This window comes from Neltuma alba, unplaced genomic scaffold, assembly GCF_004799145.2.
Source record: "Neltuma alba isolate B1F8T4 unplaced genomic scaffold, ASM479914v2 tig00010189_pilon, whole genome shotgun sequence".
Taxonomy (NCBI): domain Eukaryota; kingdom Viridiplantae; phylum Streptophyta; class Magnoliopsida; order Fabales; family Fabaceae; genus Neltuma; species Neltuma alba.
Window position 1 is genome coordinate 459,469 of NW_021635128.1, and position 22,272 is coordinate 481,740.

The 22,272-nt window shown below is 33.3% G+C and overlaps 1 protein-coding gene across 1 annotated transcript; it reads left to right on the plus strand.

The window, feature by feature from the left end:
• The first annotated feature begins 15,212 nt into the window (after positions 1–15,212).
• LOC114754758 (cell division cycle 5-like protein) lies at positions 15,213–22,192 on the plus strand. The gene is made up of 4 exons (XM_028943579.1): positions 15,213–15,749; positions 16,673–18,391; positions 18,961–19,242; positions 21,128–22,192. Exons 1-4 carry the CDS (start codon positions 15,573–15,575, stop codon positions 21,863–21,865), a joined length of 2,916 nt encoding a protein of 971 aa, XP_028799412.1. The 5' UTR covers positions 15,213–15,572; the 3' UTR covers positions 21,866–22,192.
• Positions 22,193–22,272: the final 80 nt, after the last annotated feature.

Below are 22,272 nucleotides of genomic sequence, written 5' to 3' on the forward strand. Positions count from 1 at the left end.
GCTCAACTAAACCCCAAACAAAAATCAATCACTTATGCTTTTCCCTTGAATCAAGCTTAAATATCGCTAAACCTTGGCTTAGAATTTTAGGATGTTACATATTGATTGTCACCTTCCAAGTTGTGAGGGAGAGAGATTGACAAATGCAATATGTGGATTACTATGTTAAGGAACCAAAAGCCCATTTGAATATTGGAAAATTTAGTGGATTGGAAAGTCTCAAGTGATTCTTAAGAATTAGACGTAGGTCAATAGAGAGACCAAACCAAGATAAGATCATTGTGCATCATATTGTTACTTATGTGCACCTTTATCTTGAGCTTCTCAATGATATCTTTTTTCTCTTCTTCTTATATTCATTTTAAATATTATCAATTTGCTTTAATTTTATATATTGATATTGATATTGATGCATGCTGTAACCCCTCAAACAAATAATCCATATACTTAACAAAAGTATTCTATGAATAGCCCATAAGTATTTCTATTATCTAATAATCAAAGTAGATCATATTCAGTGGAAACAACAAAACATGTTATAGTTTTAAACAAATCCTTGAAATATCTTAACAAAACAAAATGATAAAATTATAAGGTCATAACAAGTAAATATAACATAACATGTAGGGAAAACTAATATGGAAGTCCTTATAGTTTTCTTTGATTTTGAATTAGGTCCCTACATTTTTTTTCTGTTTATCGACTCCTTAAACTTTTCACTGTTAGACATGTCAATCCTTCCTATTAAATAAGTGCTAACACCATTAAATATGTCTATTAAAACGCCTGAAGCCTTTGCTTTTATCTCATTCCACTTCTTTGCTCATGCCTTAGTATCTTCTCCTTCACCATCCAATATTACCACTATTTGGAACCTCCCGTATTTGAGCTATATCTACTTCTTTGGTCAATAAAAAATTTGTTCGTCTTCTATTTTCATTGGTTTGCTCTTTATTTTTCTTGTGAAAGGGCCACTGATTCTACAACACTATGGATATATGTTGATAATAGATTAGTTGCTAATGAAGGAAAAGCTTGGCATTGGTTTAGTAAGCATTTCAACCGAACACTACTGTGTTGACGTTACCCAAATGAAATTTTTTTGAGAATAACGTTACCAATCAAAGGAGTAAATTGATTTGTTCTCAGCACAAGGAAAACACCTTTAGAGATAGTACTTAATATAATAGAAATCTGGATATAATAATAACACTTGTGAGGTTGATGATTTTTATGAGATTCTCTTGATCATCTATGTGGCCTTTCTCAATTTGATAATATGTGTTTTGCTCTTGCACATGATACGAATATAAACATCCCACCTTCAATTATAGTTCTCCTTATTAGAGAAATTTGAAAAGCAGTAACTATATCAATGTTGCATTTGTTCCATTGCCCGCAAATATCAATGCCTCACAATAACTCTATTTTTCTATTACAAAAACAGTGGCAAGCTTTATGACTTTACAAGCACCAAGTAATTATTTTCATGTTGCACACTTCTAATTTCTCTTATCAACTTGATTAATTTTCATATTCTTTATATGTTGTTTGCTTTTGATCTATACATGCCTCTACTTTTTCTTTTTCTTTTTTCTCTCTCTCTTGTTTTGCTTGAATAAATAGCTTGATATTGCGATATGGTACAGTTCATCATGATATTGGTTTCAACAGTTTCTAGTGAGCTTCTTATCAATATATATATAATAACAAGAAGAAGAAAACTAAGGATGAAGACAAAGAGAAGGTAGTGATGGAAGAGGAAGGAGAGAGAAAAACAAAATGGGAGTAGAAGGTAAGGGGTAGTGTAGTAATTGAAGGCAGAGGTGTGCTAGCAAACTCTTTTGTGGGTTACTCTAGTGTGGGCAAGGGAAAGCTCAATCACTAGAGGCTTGAAACTAGAGTCAACCAAGACGATGATGAAGGCGATAATTCATATGTGGATGATGGATCATGGATCAGTGCATTTTAATGACAATTTTTAATAGTATTAGCACTTATTTAATAGCAGGGATTAACATATCTAACAGTGGAAAGTTTAAGGAGTCAATAAAAAGAAAAAAAGGTATAGGGACCTAATTCAAAATTGAGGTGAATTATAAGGACCTTCAAATTCTTTTTCCCTAACTTATATTCAAGGAGCACAAAAGAGCCTTCATTGATTACTCTATCAGTGTCTTCTCTTGATTTCTATTAGGTCTATCACCTAAAAATATTAATGGAAGGGATGAGATCAAACAGCTTAGTAAGAACTAAAATCCTAACATGTACAATTAAAACATTTATATGACATCAAAACTAGTTGTATAAATATATATTTATATAAATATCAAATACCTAAATAGCATAAAAATTTTTTATCATGAAATCACTAACATAACCATCACGATAATTCTTTACAACATGCATTTTACCTCAATAAATGCAATATGCAACATCTGTTATATCACTGTCCATCCTTATTCTACTGATTAGAATCATAAGCTAACACATAGTATGACCGAAACTAATATATTTAATTGGATTCTTTCAAGCTCAGCAGTACTTCAAATATATTTGACCAAAAGTACAAAGCTCAAATCTAGACTATGGCTCTCTTCCTTAAAGCACAAGACTAAGGAGGTATCATATGTCCCGTATGCAATCTCGACCAAAGGAAAACATAGAACAAGGGTCCTAATAAGTGTTATCCACTATGTACTGAGTGATGGTATACGACCTGGTAATTAATCAACATATCAATCTCCATCTGACCTCAACCCATCACATAATGCAGTGTCTTGACAACTAATGGCATAATAGAGTATATCAACAAATATACTATTATTTTAACTCATGAAACAATAGAAAACCAATGCAGATCATCAACAATACATTTCATTGTAATTCAATCATTATAACTAACAAGATATTTAATTATTACAAATATAGTTTAATAGCATAAGTCAAGAATGAAAATAGAAATATCTATATTAAAGGTCTATTTATTTGAAAACTTAATAATTATCACATATTAAAAAAAACACACACACATTTCATACTAAAATAATTAATTTATGAATTATCTAACAACAATAACATCCACTAACAATAAATATATATGAAAAAAATTTCAAAGTTACTTGCTACTCCTTAGCTTAATAGGTAATCATACAAAGTTGTTTCTAAGTTCTCAATAAGAGTCTACAAAAATCACGCACAAATATTTATCAATGTATAACTTAAAACTATCCTAGATCTACTCTAAAATTTTAGAACTACCCTAAAGTAATATTATATAAACACAGATTGGTTCCCACCAATCTAGCCATTTTATGATAAGTAATGCATTTATTGGGAAAAAATTTTCATATAAGATAAAAGGATTTAAATTTAGTAGTTTAATATAATATAAACATATATATGGTGTTAGGGTGCTTGATACACAAAGAAAAAGAAAGGCTGAGACAACAATATATGATATATGTATATACACACTTGCAGGACGAACCAAGGCAAAAATGTGGGCCTTAAAACATGAATATATATATATATATATATTTTGAACCCACACATATAGAATATTGAAATATAGGATTACTCACCCTCACTCATTCAAGAAAGCAAGAAAGGATGAATGAATTGGATTGTGAAGAAAAAAAAATTAAAAAATACACACACGGGAAAGGACAAAAGTCTGAGGGGGTTAATAAAATAAATACAACAAAAAAAGATCAAGCTATAAATGTAGGGCTAAAAAAATTCACAAAGAAAAAATATTGATTTGATGGAAAAAAGTATAGTAGGGTCACAAAGAGAGAGATAAATAATATTTATACATACTCATTCACATAAGTTGAGAAGGGAAGTGGGGTCATGAAGAAATTAAAAAAAAAGAAGAAGAGAAAATTGCAATAAGATCCTACCTAACAGAATTAAATAGAAAAGGTTCTCTTAAAATGATCAAATTAGTTTGAAGTCCCGATAGATCTCATTGCAAGAGATTCCACTTGTTTAATTACTAAATTGCCTTTATCTTCTTTTCAAGTATGCATTAACAACTAAAAGAGCGGTTGTTAACAACTTAGTAGGTGACAGTTAACAATTATCACATCAGGTATTCTCATACATTACTTTTTTGTAATATGTTGAGAAAATATGCTGGTAATACCTATCATGATAGTTGTTAATCATTACACCTTAAGTTGTTAATGACTATTCTTTCAATTGTCAATACATATTTTTTCAAAAAAAGATAAGGGTAATTTAGTAATTAAACAATTAAAATATCTTGCAATGAGTTCCCTTGAGACTTTAAATTAATTTGATGGTTTTAAAAAATCTTTTTATATTTAATTCTCTTGAGTGGGACCTTATTACAATTTTTCCTAAAGAAAATTATGCACACAATAAAATGATGGTGCAAAAAATGGATCTGATAAGAAAATACCTATAAGATAATTCGATGGAGAAAGAAGGAAGAAAAGTAAAAGCTATGATAAGACTTGAGCTCTGTTTGGGTTGATAGTGCAACCCACTTATAAGATATTTATGGAGTTTAAATACGATTGGGCAATCTCTCTTGTATTCGGAGTAGCTTTTAGCCCATATGATTCTTGTGCCAAAAGCTACTTAATTAAGTGCAATTGTGAGAAGCAGTTTCAGGATGCTTTTTTGCTTTTGAATTATGCTTATTGTGATGAGATTCTCTAATATCCGTCTTTTTGTCCCTTTTAATAAGCATTCAAAAATGCTATGATTTAGGCAAGTCATTAATTTAAGCCTATAGATTAAATGCCTGTTTGGGTCAGCGTTTACTGGCCCAAACATGGCTTAAATTCAAGATAAGCCTGATTAAATTTTTTGGTGTTGTTTGGGAGGGCTTATCTTGTTTTGGGCTTATTAAATTTTAAGCTGACTGCATGTACGTTGGGAATAAGCCAGAAGAGGGAGCTTATTTTGACATCTAAAGAGCTTATTTCCACTTGTGGGCCCAATACTTACCCCAACGTGACAACTTCACCAGTGCGAAAGTGACACGCACCACCATCCTTCCTTCAAATTAATAATATCTTCCCATCAAAATATCAAATACCTCTCCTATTTATGTCGCTCCCTCATCAAATTCTCCCCATTCCCTTTTTTAATATACATACACACACACACATATATCTAGGTGATCATAAACCAACAAATGTTGGTGAGAGTAATAATAATAACAAGTAACATTTTAGACGATCTTTTCATTTTGCCGAGGCCCATTTGTTGCCAATGCATTTTCAAATATAAACCACTTTGCTTTGTTTATATACATGTGTTTAAATAGGAGGAAGCTTATTCTTTAGTTGCTTCCTGTCATAATTTTTTCCCATTCTTCATATTAAATTAAATTTAATTCACTCATTAAATTGCACTTCTTCATATTAAATTATTTTAAATTCATTGTATTATTAAAATCATTTTTTAAAATCATATTTTATTATTTATTAAAACTCATACCTATTTTAGTCATTTTACAACTAAACTTACTTTTACTCAACCATGATCCAAACTACTTTTTACCAATCTCACTATTGCAAAATAACTTTTCTGAACTCCAATCCAAACACAATTCAGCTTATCCAATTTAGCTTTTACCCAACTTTACTTTTTCATAAGCCAAATTGACAATAAGCTATTTTTCTAATTGTTAATCCAAACAGACTCTAAAATCTTATATTTTAATTCTCAGGTTATTATTCATTTGGTAATTCTAGTTTTATGGTCTAATTTTGAAAATTCATAATTAATTGTAGAAAAATCATATGGAGGTGATTCAAGCCTTCCTTTAAATTTTCTTTAATTCTCTACAGGAAAAAAATATTCACTGATTCATTTACTTGCTCATTCATTCTAGAAAAATGCATGAAATAGTATTGTTCATATGGTAAATTCTAAAATTTTCAGATTTCTTGCCCTAAATTTGAAAAATCATATCTTTTTACTTACGCATCCACTAAAGGTGGTCTACCATTTGTTTTAAAGGTCAAGATGAGTATTAACCACTCAGAAAATTTCAATAGCAAAATTCATACTTTTACTTTTGGATATATTGTATCCCAATTTTGTGCCTTCATATTAGGTTATTTATCCTCTTACTTGCTCATAACTTACCAAAACTATCTTTTATACATATAACTATTCCATCATAAACATATGCCAAAGTCATTCCTTCTTGTACACAGGTTGGCATATCATAAATGCCATATATAATTACATAACATCTACATAAAAGGAATGCTGGCACATAGCATAAAAACAAACACATTTCTTCAATTCTTCATTTCATTTTTATTCACATTATGCTAGTTTCTTCCAACACACTTATGCTACCTTCATATCATCACATATTTAGATACACATGCTACTAGTCTTGTACATAATCCTATTCATCATCATCACGTTCATACAAAAATTAATATAATAAGAAAATTGATACATATCTTGATAAATCTTCAACTTCTAATTCTTTCTCTCTATTTTGTCTCATGTTTCCTACTCCATGCTAGCAATAATGGTTAATTATTGAGCAAACAATCACCATTCACACATATATGGCATAGCTTGGAATCATAACTTGACAATATCGTATAATGACTTGTTTAAATTATCATGCATCAATTATAAAACACATAGGCTTAGGTATATTTCAAATATAATCACATAAATAAATGTATGGTTTCACATAATCACATATGCATAATGAACATGTCAATTCATGTAAGCAACAACGAAGCATTTAGAATAAAGTGAAGTGTGCTATCTTAAAGCTTTAACTTCTCTTTCTTGGTTTCCTCTCTTTCCATACTTGAAGCTTCATTGTCCAAGCTTTCAATTCCACTTCTATAATGTCCACTAGCCTAAATGCACAAACACATTGTGCATTTCACCTATTAGAGCCATGATAGCAAGTAATGCTAGTGACTTACCTTCTTAAACCCTTGACCTTAAACTTATACTTTAGGGTTTTTATTCCATCCTTTTTAGAATTATTTTCACATGCTATTCTTATATAATTTTGCATGTGTAATCCATTTTTGAATTTAGATTCATCAAAATCCAACTCCTCCTTATCAAACTATCTTTGGCTCAAACATTAGGGTTTAGGGTCAAAATTTTCATTTTCAAAATTACTGCCTCGAATCACTCTCTCTTAATATAATGCTATACAAATTTGCCTTTTAAACTCATTAGAAGTGTAAAATTAACATGTATCAAACCCTAGTCCCTTAAACCCCATTTGGCCGAAACATATATACAAGATGAGCAACAACGAATCCTTCCATTTTTTCATGGAATAATAGAAAATTCTCATCATTTTCTACCTCTTAATCATTAAAGTAACTTCAAAACATTCTTAACATACTTTATACAAATTAGGCCAGCATCTAGGCATAGAGTTTCTAGCTTCCAAAACTTATCAAAAACCATAATCAAGCTTAACAAGTCAAGCAACAACATAAACAACAACTAGATCTAACACTTACCTAGAGTTAGAATTTGATTTGCTTGAGCTTTCCCTTCTTCTTCTTTCTCTTTCTTGGCTCAAATTTTGTTCTCCCCCTCCTTTCTTGCTTTTGGCTGAAATTTCTCACATAAATGGGAGGGAAGAGGTATTTATAATACTCCAATTTTAACTATATTGAATTGTGATTTCAAGTCCAAGCTTTTGTCTTCAAACTTGGTTCAAATTATATGGTGAAGTGTCATCATTCCAAGCTCCACCAGTGTCTCCTAATTTCATTGGAAAGTGGTTTGAATTTCATCAAGGCGACTTATATAATTGTCCTATCACTTTCATCTTGTAGCTCAAAAACATCTCTCCTTATTTGTGACCTCACATGGCATAATAATTAAGAGAATATGAGAGAATTGACCTTTAAAGATCTGTCCTTCCTTTAAGAAACATCAAATACTTTATAATAACAAAATATTGACTAATTACTTTCTAATATTTTCTAAGTTTAAAAATTCATCCCTTTGCTCCATAAATTCCCTTTTATTATGGAGAAATTTTTTAATTTTTCTCAGGCCAAAACTCAACTGGATAGTACTAGTTTTTGAATTTCCTAGAAACGGCCCTTTTTAACCTAATTAGACTTTAAATATTTTTAAAGTCAACCTCTTCACATTTTGAGAATGAGATTATTTTTATAATTTCACATAATTCCTCAAGCAATTAATTCCCATTTTTCTCTAATTGTCAAAGGCCTCATTACATTTTTAGTAATTGGATTTGGCTAAATGTCACTTAATTAGCCAAAATTCTAAAAATATCATAAATTCACTTTTTGAGATATTTTAATCATTTTAAATCTCAATAGGCCTTAAAACATCATTTCCCATTTTTCTATAAATTTTTTGGAGTTTTTGAGCATATTTTCTATTATTATCCTCTTCTAGCTTGAAATTTTCCAAAATTATAATTTTGCCCCTGATAAGGCTTAACCTCAAGGATTATCTCATTGAAGTCTCTATCATAACCTTTTATCCACAATTATCTTCATTTCTACTTTGCTCTTAAGGCTTCTCTAAAGTCTCTAACTTTATTTTTATTTCAAACCCTAGAAACTTTCACTTTACAGTAGTTATTAAGGACCATTCTAACTTTCTATGATATTTCTCGTATTTCTACTCAAACAGGCTTGTTAACCTGCTTGAATTAGGCTAATTCATAGACTTCTAGATCCACAATTTAGAATGTTACAGATTCTCCCTCTTTTCCCCTTATTTTTTGTCCTAGACATGATTCTTCCTCATTCTCTCTGTCGTCGATGGTTCTTCATCATCCTCTCTACCATTGAACTCATAGGTCTGTGTCCTCTCTCCTGTGGCTGTGTTGGGTTGTTTGTGGGGTGTTTCTATTTGGTCTGATCTCACCGTTGTTCTTCCTTTACTCTTTTATTGGATGATCTGCTTCTCGCTGTGGTAGTCATTTGTCATCATCTCCTCTGTGGATGTCAGTTGGGCGTGGACATCTTGGCCCTGAAATCATCTTGGCTTCTTGGATTTGCTCATCTCAAATTGCATAGGAGAAAGGGGGTAGTGATGATTTTGGCTGAATGAGAGAGAGATGAATAATCATTTTCAGCAGCTATGAAGAAAGCTTAGAGTGTCGATTATGGAGGATTGTGGCAAAAAAATGGAGGAGTGCAAAGGAAGGAGAATGCTGAATGTGTTTGGGTATGAGTATGAAGGTTGATAGAGGGTTAAAGAAAGGAGAAAGGGCATGGTAATGAGTTTGACCAAATAAGAAGATGAATAATTTTAAATTATTATATTATGTAAATTGATTTTTTTTTTCAATTTTCATTATTTAATTAAAAACATACTCATTTTGATAATTTTACAAGCTAAACTTGCTTATTTAATCATAATCCCAACAACTTCTATTTTTACAAGCTAACTTATTTATAAAGGCCAATCCAAACATAAATCATATTGCCTAATCTAACATTTTCAAAAGCCAAATTAAAAATAAGCTACTTTTTTTACCATCAATTCAGATGGGCACTTGAAGGCCATATATTGTAAGGGAGAGGACGCCTAACCAGAATAAAAGGAGAGGAAAAAAAGGACATACTTGCAAGAGTAAAAGCCATAAGCCATTTTAAGTGCCTGTTTGGTTAGGCTTTTTAGGGGTGAAAAGTAGCTTAAATTGGGCAAAAGCCCGATTGGAAATTTGGATGCTGTTTAGATAGGTGATTGGGCAATCTGTCTTTTGTACGAAAAGTTACAATAAGCTACAAGCTAAAATTAACAGCTTATTATGACTTATAGCTTTGAAACATGGAGAGAGAAAAAGTTAAGAAATTTATTACCTCCTTTGGTTCTTATTATAAGCCTCAAATAAGTAATTTGTAGATAATAAAAAATTAGTTAAAATTAGTTGAAAGTAATAAATAAGTTAGAAATATACTTTTGTTTTTAAATATGCTCCTAAAAATATACTTTTATTTTTTTCATGTTTCACTTTATATTTAAAATATTTTTATGATTTCTTTAAAGTTTTAAAATTTAATTCACTCATTAAATTTGACTATTTCATATTAAATTATTTTAATTTCATTGTATTATGTGAAATCATTTTTTTTAATTATGTTTCATTATTTATTAAAACTCATACCCATTTTGGTCATTTTACAACCAAACTTACTTTTACTCAACCATAATCCAAACAATCCTTTATTAATCTCACTTTTGCAAACTTTTCTAAACTCCAATCCAACCACAATTCAGCTTATCTAATTTAACTTTTACCCAACTTCAATTTTCTATAAGCCAAATTAATAATAAACTACTTTTTCAATTGCTGATCCAAACGGATCCTAAGTTGCTTATTTGGCAGAGTGTTTAGGAAGGAATAAGCCATGATTCATAGTCTAAAAGCATGGTGATGGTTCAGCTCCTTGTTTGGCAGTAGCTTTTAAGCCAAAAGCTAATCTTAACAAGTAAAAGCCATAAGCCATTTTGAGTTGCTTATAAAGGAGAAAAGCTACTTTTTAACTGTGGGGAGATGAGAAAAGGACAATAAAAAAAGAAGAGAACAAAGTTTATGGGCGCCACTTATTTCAATAAAAAAAAATAATGCCACTATTCCTATTTATAAATCACATGTGCTCTAAATGTCACATCCTGAATTTTAGACCTAGAAGTACTAGAATTAGCCTAAAAGGGCAGACTACTAGACCTCTTTTGGTAGAGGGCTCAGAGGTTCCATGGAGGGGTAGAGGGATTGCTAGGGACTAAATCGTAAGTGGAAAGTTTGCTGGGACTAAGAAAAAAGAAAGCTAGAGACTCTAGTGAAGTCTCGAGACCCAAGAACGAGAAATAGAGATGAATGTAGGCCAAATGTTATATTAAAGGCCTCAAAGAGATGAATTATAGGCTAAGCCAAACTAGGGACAAAATCATAATTTTGCAAATTTCAAGCCGATAAGGGCAAAAATAAAAATTATGCCAAAATTTTTTAGAAAAATCCCAAAAAAATGGGAAATGCTATGTTAAGGCTTGTATGGATGTTTGGGGGTTCAATATAAGGAGTTGAGGTAACTAAAGGCTAAAGGTTGTGCTAGGAACCTCAGTAAGTGGATTCCTGTGACTAAACCCAAGCAGAGACCTAAAACACAAATTTTGCAAAGTTTTAGGCCGAAAAAGGCAGTGATGGAAAGTAGACCTAAATATTTTAAAAAATTCCAAAAAAGAAAGAATGAGATCCAGACGCCCATATAAAGCTAAAAATGATGAAAATACCTTTGAAAGGAATTTGTGGAATTCTTAGGGTTTTGGCTAATTTTGAATGTTAGCTAAAATTGAATTATTTAAAATACAGGGAGGCCTCAGATAATTGAACAAAAATGGGAGAAAAATACTTGAGATTTCGTCCCCAGAAAGTAAAGAGGTTGATTTTAATAGAATTTAAAACTTATTTATAAACTATCCGAGAAAAGTCAAAGTAAACTATCTAGAGGTTGACTTTTGACTTAAGAAAAATTAGAAAAATTCCCCGTGATGAATAAATAATATGGATACCTAGAGACAGATTCTTAGAGTTGTTGATCGGTAGAAAGAATTTGGTCAAGTTCACTCCTAAATAAATATTATTAATTATTTTAATGGAAGAACAAGAAAAGAGCATCACTTTCTCTTTAGGCATGTTATATAATGCTATGTGGACTTATTTGAGGTGAGAAAAGGATGCCAAAACATATTTCAGTGGTCCCGAGGAAGTCAAGACCCAAAAAAGTACCTGATACAGTGCAGAATGACAAAATAGGTGGAGGAATAACTAAATGTTGTATTTTGCACAAATTTTATATTAATTTTCCTCTCTATTTTAATGGCAAAATGATGAAGGGACATGGAAAAGACAAGTGTATGGTTAGATGGAAGAGACACGTGTACGATTGGATACAAGACACGTGTATGATTTGATGCAAGACACGTGTACAGTTGGATTAAAGACATGTGGTTTGATGATATAAGCATGATGAGGTAAGCATAATGTCATGAGAACACTTGTCACTATAAGACAAATAGGAAAAAAAAAATGAATGGCTAAGATTTAATCTTGCAATTTTAAGATCAATGGCTAGGATTTGTTTGCAAACTCTATATATACCCCTCCCCTCTCCTCATTTCATCCTAGGCCTATGGAAAACATGGGGAAACTCTTGTAAAATAAATTCTAGAGAGAGAAAGAAGAAGGAGAGAGAAAGGCCAAGTGATCTTATGTAAGATCAAGCTCTAAAACAAGGTATATTCACATTTTTTGATATAGTTTTCACTACCCTTATTGTTGTTGAGCTTGGTTATGAATTTTAATAGTTATTGGGAGCTTGAAACCCTAAAAGGACATATTGCACAAAATTTTTAAGTGTGATGAAAGATGAAATTGATGTTAGAATAATATTTAAAAACTTGAAAAGAACAAGAATCAAGTGATTTTACGTTGAAATTGGTTGAATTTCATGATTATGTAACTTAATAATATTTTGGCCGAAGCTGGTTCTTGGGACTAGAATTGTATTTTGATAATTTTGATGCTTCCAATGTGTTTAAAATAATAAATAGTGTGGGATAAAGGTGAGAAAACAAGTTTAGAAGCATTAGAACTGAAAATGAAACTTTTGGACCCCAAGTGCATACTATTCGGTCAAGGCTAGTTCATGAGGAAGGAGTTTGATTTTGATTATTTTGAGGTTGAAAATGTATTCTACATACAAAATTATGTGGTAATAGTATATGAAATTAATTTTAGAAAAGTTGAAAATCAAATTCAAAAGTTAGAAGTTAATATAGTTCACAAACAAATAAAGTGTTGATGTTGTTGATTACCATGGCTCTAATGAATAAATAGAAATGATGTGTTGATACATTTAAGACCATGAGACATCAAGAAAAAAGAATGGCAAAGGTTGAGCAACCAACCTTAATGGTTGGAAGCAAAAGAGAGCAAGAAGAAAACTTAAGGATACAAGGTAGTGAACTTACCTTTCTTGTGTGCTTGATGAGTATGCTTGTGTGTTGATATGCATTATGTGATTTGATGATGATATGTGATGTAAATGCAAGTATGATACTTTTTTTCTTTATGTTTCCCATGGCCATGCATGTTAACGTAAAACATTGAGCATGAGAATATGTTATATGTAAGTATAAGTTAGATCAAGTAAGCATGTCATACATTTACATCTATCTTGCATGGATAATAGTAATATTTGCTACTGAGATTCTCTTGAATCTCACTCTCTAACCAACTATAATAGGTGATAATAATCAAGTAAAGGATGCATGAAGTGGGAGCAAGGAAAGAAGAAAAGAATTGAGAAAATTTATTGGATTACATTGTATAATTTGCATGTTAATGCATGATATGACCATGCCATTAATGTTATGTGATGACAAATAATGATGATAGCATGTATAATTGACTATAATAATGTATGGGAATAGTTTATGAATTGATGGAATGATATTATGTAAGGAAAGAATTAATTGTGATTTATTAATACTAGTTAAAGGAATAAACTATCCGTAATTGAGCAACAAAATTGAGACAGAGTGGAAGTGAAGCAAAGGATTGATTCTGCCCATAAAATTTGGTATGGTTAAAGTACACATCCTAAGCTTTAAAACAAGTGGTAGATCATCTAAAATGGATATGTGCACTAAGAGTTATACTTGATCAAAGTTAGGGCAAAGAAATTGTAATGTACAGTTTTGACCAAATAAACAGTAAATTTCAACGAATAAACTATATGAATTGGCAAGGTTTAAGTTCAGTTTTATTTTTTTTTTCTTGTAGAGAATTGAAAGAGCTTCAAATATAATTTTGAACCACCTCACTACGATTTTTCTATAATTAGATATGATTTTTCAAAGTTGGACTGAAAATTTAAAATTTAACCAGTGAATAGTAATCCAAAAACCAATTATAAATTTTCAATACACGGGCTAGCTTTGTAATCACTTGAATCATAATATTTCCAAATACGTACTCTGAGAAGTTAAAGGAAGGTTGTTTCACTAAACCCACAAATCGAGAAAATACTTTAAATTGGTAAAAAAATTTTACATATGCCCTAATTAAAGAAAGGATATTAAAAATGTATTTTATATTTTATCTTACCTATTTACTTTATTTTTCTCTCTGTATTTATTAAGTCCACAGGAGTAAAATTGAAAAAAAGCTTATTAATTATATTACAAGTGACTTCTTGTATTTAAGGACAAATTTTTTCCCTACAAGTAACTTATAAATAGGAATAGAGTGATAACTTGATGCTTGCAAAAGTGTTTTGAGAAGAAACATTATATTATGTAAATTGATAATTTTTTTCATTTTATATTGTGTAATAAAAGTCATACTTATTTTGATAATTTTACAAACTAAACTTGCTTATTTAGTCATAATCCAAATAACGTTTACTTTTACCCAATCTAACTTTTCTAAAAACTAATCCAAACATAAATTATATTATCCAATTTAACCTGGCAAAATTGAAAATAGGCTACTCTTTCTACCGCATCCAAATGGGTACTAAGGAGATTGAACAGGAGCTAAAAGCAAGGAGCATAGGAAAAAAAAGAGAATTTATAGGAAAGAGGATTTAGGGATAGGGTTTGTTTTTTATTTGACTATAAAAATAACATAAAAATATTTTTAAAAATAAAAATAGTAACTGTAACAATATTTTTGTCACACACATATTTTTTATTACTTATTTTATTATTTATTAGATTTTTAAAAATAATAATTTATTATTTTTTAACACCCTTCCTAAATTATTTTATTTTTTAATTTTATATCCTAAGCCACAATTGTCACTTAATTCCAAAATAAATAAATTAAGGATGTTACACATGCAATATGGTAATTAGCGTAACTATTTTGTTACATATGTGAATCTAAAGAAAATCAAAACAAACTATCTTACTGACATTAATATAAATAGAAAGAGACGTATATGAGCATAATAATATTTTATGACGCTCATAATAAACAAATTTGTGGTATTATTTTATTTTTAAATTTTTTATTTTGTATTTTATGACAACTTATATGTCCCATGATCAATACAAGAAAAATTGATCAATGATTAGCAAATTAATTTGTTTGATGAACTAGTTTTTTTGCCCCCTCGTCCCTGTAGAGCATTGATAAACGTTGAAGTGTGGGGAGGGAGGACCGAACAAGAGCTAAGGTATTGGAGTGTTGGGAAGTAGAGAAAAATGAAATAAAACGCTGTGCCCGCGGAGACAATCTGAGTCCGGCCCCCCCGTAGCCGCGTTCTTCAACCCAACGTCGTCTTCTTCTGCTTCGGCGTCCAGCGCGACCCTCGTCTCCTTCATTTCCGGCGTCTTCTTGAAAGATAGGCCTGTGATTTGTTTTTTTTGTTTAGCAGTTTGGTTTTGTTTTTTATTTTCAGATTCAACCCTCGGCCTTGAAAAATTGTACTGTATTTGTGTTGTGAGATTAATTTTTGCTTAAACCTGGATAACCCTACAATCCGAACTTGAAGCAAGTAGGAGCGATCTAAAAGGGGGTCAAGATGAGGATTATGATAAAGGGTGGTGTTTGGAAAAACACCGAGGATGAAATCCTCAAAGCGGCTGTCATGAAATATGGTAAAAACCAGTGGGCTCGAATCTCTTCGCTTCTGGTTCGCAAATCCGCCAAGCAATGTAAGGCTCGGTGGTACGAGTGGCTTGATCCTTCAATTAAAAAGGTGCCCTTCTTATCGATTATATTTTAAGCATGGTGTCCTGTTCCTTTTATCCTTTGGCCGTTAGCATGTCGGGGCAAGTGTGAGGACAGTAATTGTGCTGCGGCAACTTCGCTGGGACGTTCTATTTTGGTTGACGGAGAACTGATGAGTGTTTGGTTGTATGTCAACCACCCAAGGTTTCTGGTGTTTGCATCCCTACAATTACATATGAAATTGTTGGCGACGTTGAGTGTTTCTTGATTTTTCTTGTTCTGGGTGCTAAACATTGTTTTGTATGTGATTTAAGCTTTTGATCCTTTTCAGGTTTAATTATTATTGTGATTTTAAAACTAATATATATTGATATGATGTCTCACTTATGAAAATTAATGCTGATAAGTAGGTACCTTACCTGTAATGATGCTTTGAACTTTGAATGACACTGATTCCGGAAGAGTATACATTTTGATTCCACTCTATGCTTTGAAGTGACCCGGGTCCAAATGGATAGTACTGAACCTAAACCATGTTGTTAGCTGATTGCTTTCGGTCTTGTGCTTTTTGGTTTTTTTTTAAGTAGGGGAAGTGGACATACAATTATCATCGGATCATGTGATAAGGTTATAACAACTGGAAATTTAACTTCAAAGGACAATTGGGAATTATTAGGCTATTTTATTTGTGCTTTTTCTCCTTTCAGTTATGGATGTTACTGATATGTTTCTTTGAGCTAGAAACAATTGGGAATTTAGTATAAATGTTATTATTTGACACTTCTTTTCAAGTGTGTTTTTCTTCAAGAAGTGCAATATTTCTGCCCTTTTTCGAGCAATCAATTTGATGTTACCTTTCCCCTTTTATTTTTTATTTTATGGTGCTTTTACGCTATGATATTGTGTTGGTTCTAACATTAAAACTTTGTTATGTTTGTGTGCTCATCGTAGACTGAATGGACACGAGAAGAGGATGAAAAGCTTCTTCATCTTGCTAAGCTTATGCCCACACAGTGGCGAACAATTGCTCCAATTGTAGGCCGCACCCCTTCCCAGTGCCTTGAACGGTATGAGAAACTCCTTGATGCAGCCTGTGTCAAGGATGAGAACTATGAACCTGGTGATGACCCACGAAAATTGCGACCTGGTGAGATTGACCCAAACCCTGAGTCAAAGCCTGCACGGCCAGATCCTGTTGATATGGATGAGGATGAGAAGGAAATGTTGTCTGAAGCACGAGCTAGGTTAGCCAACACAAAGGGTAAGAAGGCAAAACGAAAAGCTAGGGAGAAACAACTAGAAGAAGCCAGGAGGCTTGCCTCTTTACAAAAAAAGAGAGAATTGAAGGCTGCTGGAATTGATATCAGGCAGCGGAGGAGGAAAAGGAAAGGAATAGACTACAATGCAGAAATCCCATTTGAGAAAAGGCCACCTCCAGGTTTTTTTGATGTTACTGATGAAAACAGAGCAGTGGAGCAGCCTAAGTTCCCTACCACAATTGAAGAACTTGAGGGAAAACGAAGGGTGGATGTGGAAGCACAGTTAAGAAAGCAAGACATTGCGAAGAATAAGATTGCACAAAGGCAAGATGCCCCCTCTGCTATACTGCATGCCAACAAGCTCAATGACCCAGAAACAGTTAGAAAAAGGTCAAAACTGATGCTTCCACCACCCCAAATTTCTGATCATGAATTAGAAGAAATTGCAAAGATGGGTAGTGCTAGTGACCTTGTGGGGAGTGAGGAAATTGCTGAAGGTAGTGGTGCAACACATGCTCTTCTGGCTAATTATGCTCAAACGCCTGGCCAGGGAGTGACTCCTTTGCGAACTCCTCAGAGAACACCAGCTGGTAAAGGAGATGCTATCATGATGGAAGCTGAAAATCTGGCAAGGTTGAGGGAGTCTCAGACACCGTTGTTGGGAGGAGATAATCCAGAGTTGCATCCTTCAGACTTTTCTGGGGTCACTCCTAAGAAAAAAGAAATTCAGACTCCAAATCCTATGTTGACCCCCTCTGCAACGCCTGGAGGTGCAGGTGTCACTCCTAGAAGTGGTATGACACCAGCAAGGGATGGCTTTTCTTTTGGCATGACTCCAAAGGGAACTCCTCTTAGGGATGAGCTTCGTATCAATGAAGACATGGATATGAATGAGAGCACCAAACTTGAGCTACGTAGACAAGCTGATCTCAAAAGAAGCTTGCGCTCTGGTTTAAGCAGTCTTCCACAGCCAAAAAATGAGTACCAGATAGTTATGCAACCAACTCCAGAAGATGTTGAAGAACCTGAGGAAAAGATTGAAGAGGATATGTCTGACAGAGTTGCTCGAGAAAAAGCTGAAGAAGAAGCTCGGCAACAAGCATTACTTAGAAAACGATCAAAGGTTCTTCAGAGGGAGCTTCCTAGACCTCCTGCTGCATCTTTGGAACTGATAAGAAATTCTTTGATTATTGCTGATGGAGATAAGAGTTCGTTTGTTCCTCCTACTTCTATTGAGCAAGCTGATGAGACGATAAGGAAGGAGCTTCTAAGCTTACTGGAACATGACAATGCCAAGTACCCACTTGATGAGAAAGTTAATAAGGACAGAAAAAAAGGAGTCAAGCGTGCTGCAAATGGGGCTGCTGTTGTCCCTCTGATTGAAGATTTTGAGGAAGATGAAATTAAAGATGTATGTATTTACATGGCTTTTTGCTGCTTGTTTACATTGTTTAATTGAATGCTCTAAACTTGGTGGTCCTCCATGTTTTGGAGCAGAACCAACTTTGCTCTCCCTTTCCCTTGCAGAGAACACATATCACTCCCTTTTGACGTAGTCCTGACTCTTGAGCACTAAAATTACCTCATCAGTGCGTTAGGTTTTTTTTTTCTCCCTTTTTTTTCCCTTTCCTTTTTCAACACTCTGTCTACACCCTATTCAAGAAACTACTCAAAAAAGCATCTTGACATAATAATAAGATAGAAAGATATATGTCTGTCTTGCTATTGTTTTTTTAAGAGAATATTTTATCCTTCTGCTCTATACTTCGTTCCTTTGTTGATGAAAGGTTTTACTATTTTTTTCTGTTAAAAAGGAATTTTGACCCATTTTGAGTAGCTAAGGGTTTTATTCAATTTCCCTTTTACTCCCCCCCCCCTTTTGGGAAAAATGGGGGTTCCTATAAAATCTGTTGGAGATATAATTATATTTTAGGAAAACCATGTTTAAATTGCCTCCTATTTATGTGTCAAATATTGCAGGCTGATCAGTTGATCAAGGAGGAGGCTCAGTACCTTCGTGTAGCAATGGGACATGAAAGTGAGCCCCTTGATGAATTTGTTGAAGCACATAGAACTTGCCTTAATGATCTAATGTACTTCCCTACTCGTAATGCCTATGGGCTGTCAAGTGTTGCTGGAAACATGGAGAAGCTTGCAGCTTTGCAGAATGAATTTGAGAATGTCAGAAAAAAGTTGGATGATGGCAAGGAGAAGGCGGTACGCGTTGAGAAGAAGGTGATGGTTCTTACACAAGGTTATGAGGTATGTAATTGTTGTCTTTTATGCTAGCAATATTTCTCTTTCATGTAGCATCGCCTTTCCCCTTTTTTTTTTTTCCCGTTAGGTTAATGGCACTACTAATTCTTGTGTGGTTTGTTGGATTTCAGTGGTTTCTTAAGTTCAAGAGTTGATCTACATTAGTATCATTCAGATTTGTGATGCATTCTGTTAGAGGGTCTTATTTAAAGTTCGATTTTCTAAGCGTTAGGCATTTGCAGAAATTGTGCATTAATCCCCCCCGGGGTGTCCCCGGGGGGTAATTAAAGGTCAACTTTTAAAGCTTAATACTAGAAAGGAATGGAAATAAAAACATATTTGAGTGAATAAAAAAATCACTCAAGCTTAGGAAATAGTGCTCAGTTTGTGTAGAATGCTTGTTATCTAGAACATTGTCCTTTCAAAGGTAGTTTGGTCTTTAAAATTACCAGTCTCCTCTTCAGGGGACTAAAATGTTTCTGTGGCATAGTGATAATGATAGGGTGATTATAGAAAGAAAGGTGAAAGAGAAGAGTAGGGAGTGAATAGCGAGAGAAATTGGAATTATACTAATGATTGCCCTTATTTGTTATGCGAAATCCTAATCTTAAATGTCTAATCCAAATCCCTATATCTAATCCCAACCCTAATTAAATACATTTAGTTATAATATAATGACTTAACTATGCTAACTACTTATTTTCAAATATCATCAATACTCCCTCCTCAAGAGACCCTTGTACTCAAAGGCGAGTACACAAAGAACGGTACTAAACCAAGCCAGAGTCGATAAGCATTTTGAATAATTCCCCTTTGAACCAAATCTGGACCAAAAACCTTGTAGGGAAGCATTGAGCATGAGAACTTGATGAATAAATATATTTGGAGGCTTGTTAAAAATAAACCATCGGAGCAACTGCTTTGGGCCCTTTTCTTTGAAGACGAAGCCCATATACCCAAAACCCATGAACCCATTCTCTTTTCTGCTTGTTGCCAGCTTTAAGTTTAACCCTTCAGATTGTAGCTACGTGATTTTCTGAGAAACTGGTTTCATCCTTCTTGAAGCACATACATAACCTATATTCCTCTGGTTCTATTTATAGGGAATTTCCACTATGTTTCATACAAACCAAGAAAAAGCTTAAACTGTATTAATTTTCTTTTAAAATATAACAACTTTCTAACGTTACCCTTGTTTAATATATACACATTAAAAAAAAAAAAAATTCATGCTAAAGTTTAAATGAGGTGACTTATAAATAGAACTAAAAAAATCTTCTCTTTCTTCCTTATAAATAGGCCAGATGAAATACTTTGCGAAAGCCTTTGGCCAGCCAATCTACCAGAACGACAAATATCAAAATAGAGGGAGCATGAGCAAGTGAGAGGTTGAAATTGGAAAGAAGGAAAAAGAATGGAAGAGAAGAACAGAGAGTGAATCGAAAGAATAACTAAAATTATACTAAATGATTCAGGAATTCAAAACGCAAGGGAATAAGTCGGATGATTACCCTTATTTATGAGTAATCCTACACTTAATTAAATATCTAATCCAAATCCTAATGGCTAACCTCAACTCTAATTAAATACTTTCAATTATGATAAAATGACTTGACTACTCCAACAACTTATTCCCAAATCACATGTGGTTTTGTACAATAGATGTGCAGCTGTGACTAATTTGTTTTATGGTCCCATTACTTGTTCCTTCTAGTGAAATTATTGTTATAATGCCTTTCATAATGACTTTCAGTTAAGCTTCTTTGGCTAATGCATTTTTCAGATGAGGGTGAAGATTGTCTTTGGCCCCTATGTCTCGTGGATCTTATCTATATATCACCTGTGATTATTGACTGTTTATAATCATATACTTGGCTATTGGAATTTTCAGATGAGGGCAAAGAAAAGTCTTTGGCCACAAATCGAAGCCACGTTCAAGCAGATGGACACTGCTGCTACAGAACTAGAGTGCTTCCAAGTTTTGCAAAAGCAGGAGCAGCTAGCTGCATCGCATCGCATAAACAATATATGGGCTGAAGTAGGAAAGCAAAAGGAACTCGAGAAAATCTTACAAAAGAGATATGGGGATCTTCTGGCAGAAGTGGAAAGGATTCAAAACATTATGAACCAATACAGGGCGCAAGAAGAAGTTGCTGCTAAGAAGCATTCTCTTGAGTCAGCTGAGGCTGCATCTGATGATACGAGCATGCAGGGTGTAGAGAATCATGAAAGTGTATCCCACCCAGATGAGCATGGAAATGCTATGTTAGTTAATTCAACACATGATGAAACTTCAGGACAGCAAGTAGACCCGGTACAAGCTGAGGCATCATCAGGCCCCAAAAATGATATGGATGCAGATGGTGAAAAAGAGCAAATGACACACAACACTGATGTCAAACTCCAAGACGCGACACCCATTGCAGAGGAGGGGCTCAGTGCAACAGTTGTACCAGGAAAGAGCACCGATGATAGTTGTATTGTCCATTCGGAGTCCACTCTAGACACGGATGCTTCAAAGGACTCAAGTATTGAGAGATGTAGGGAGGATCAAGATTTGAAGAATCCAGATAATGTGGCCATAGACTCGCATGATGACAGAATACCCGAATCCACTGATCTGAGTTAGGGTGAACATGAAGCAAAGTTGCTTGGCGGGAAGGTCAGTTAAGATTGCCGCTGTTTTGGAAATTTCTGATGTTGAAGTTGCTTTATGCCAACTCTCATGAGGTATTAATTGAGCAATTTTCTAGGATTGTTAGGCCTGGTCCTTTGGCAGGGTATCTCCACTAAATATAGATTGATGCCCGGATATTTTAATATGGACAATATGACGTTTGTAACTTAGCTTCCAAACGTGAACTTTGTGAGCGTTTTTGAGACGGTAACTGGTGATTTCTCTCAAATTTTGAGAACTGAACTACATTTGAGTCCGCCTGCGTGCTTCAAATTTTTTAACATTGAGTTTTCGGAGAGATTTTGGGGGAAGTGAGGGTATGGAGTTACTTATTTTCTCCCTCACTTTTCCTTCCTCCC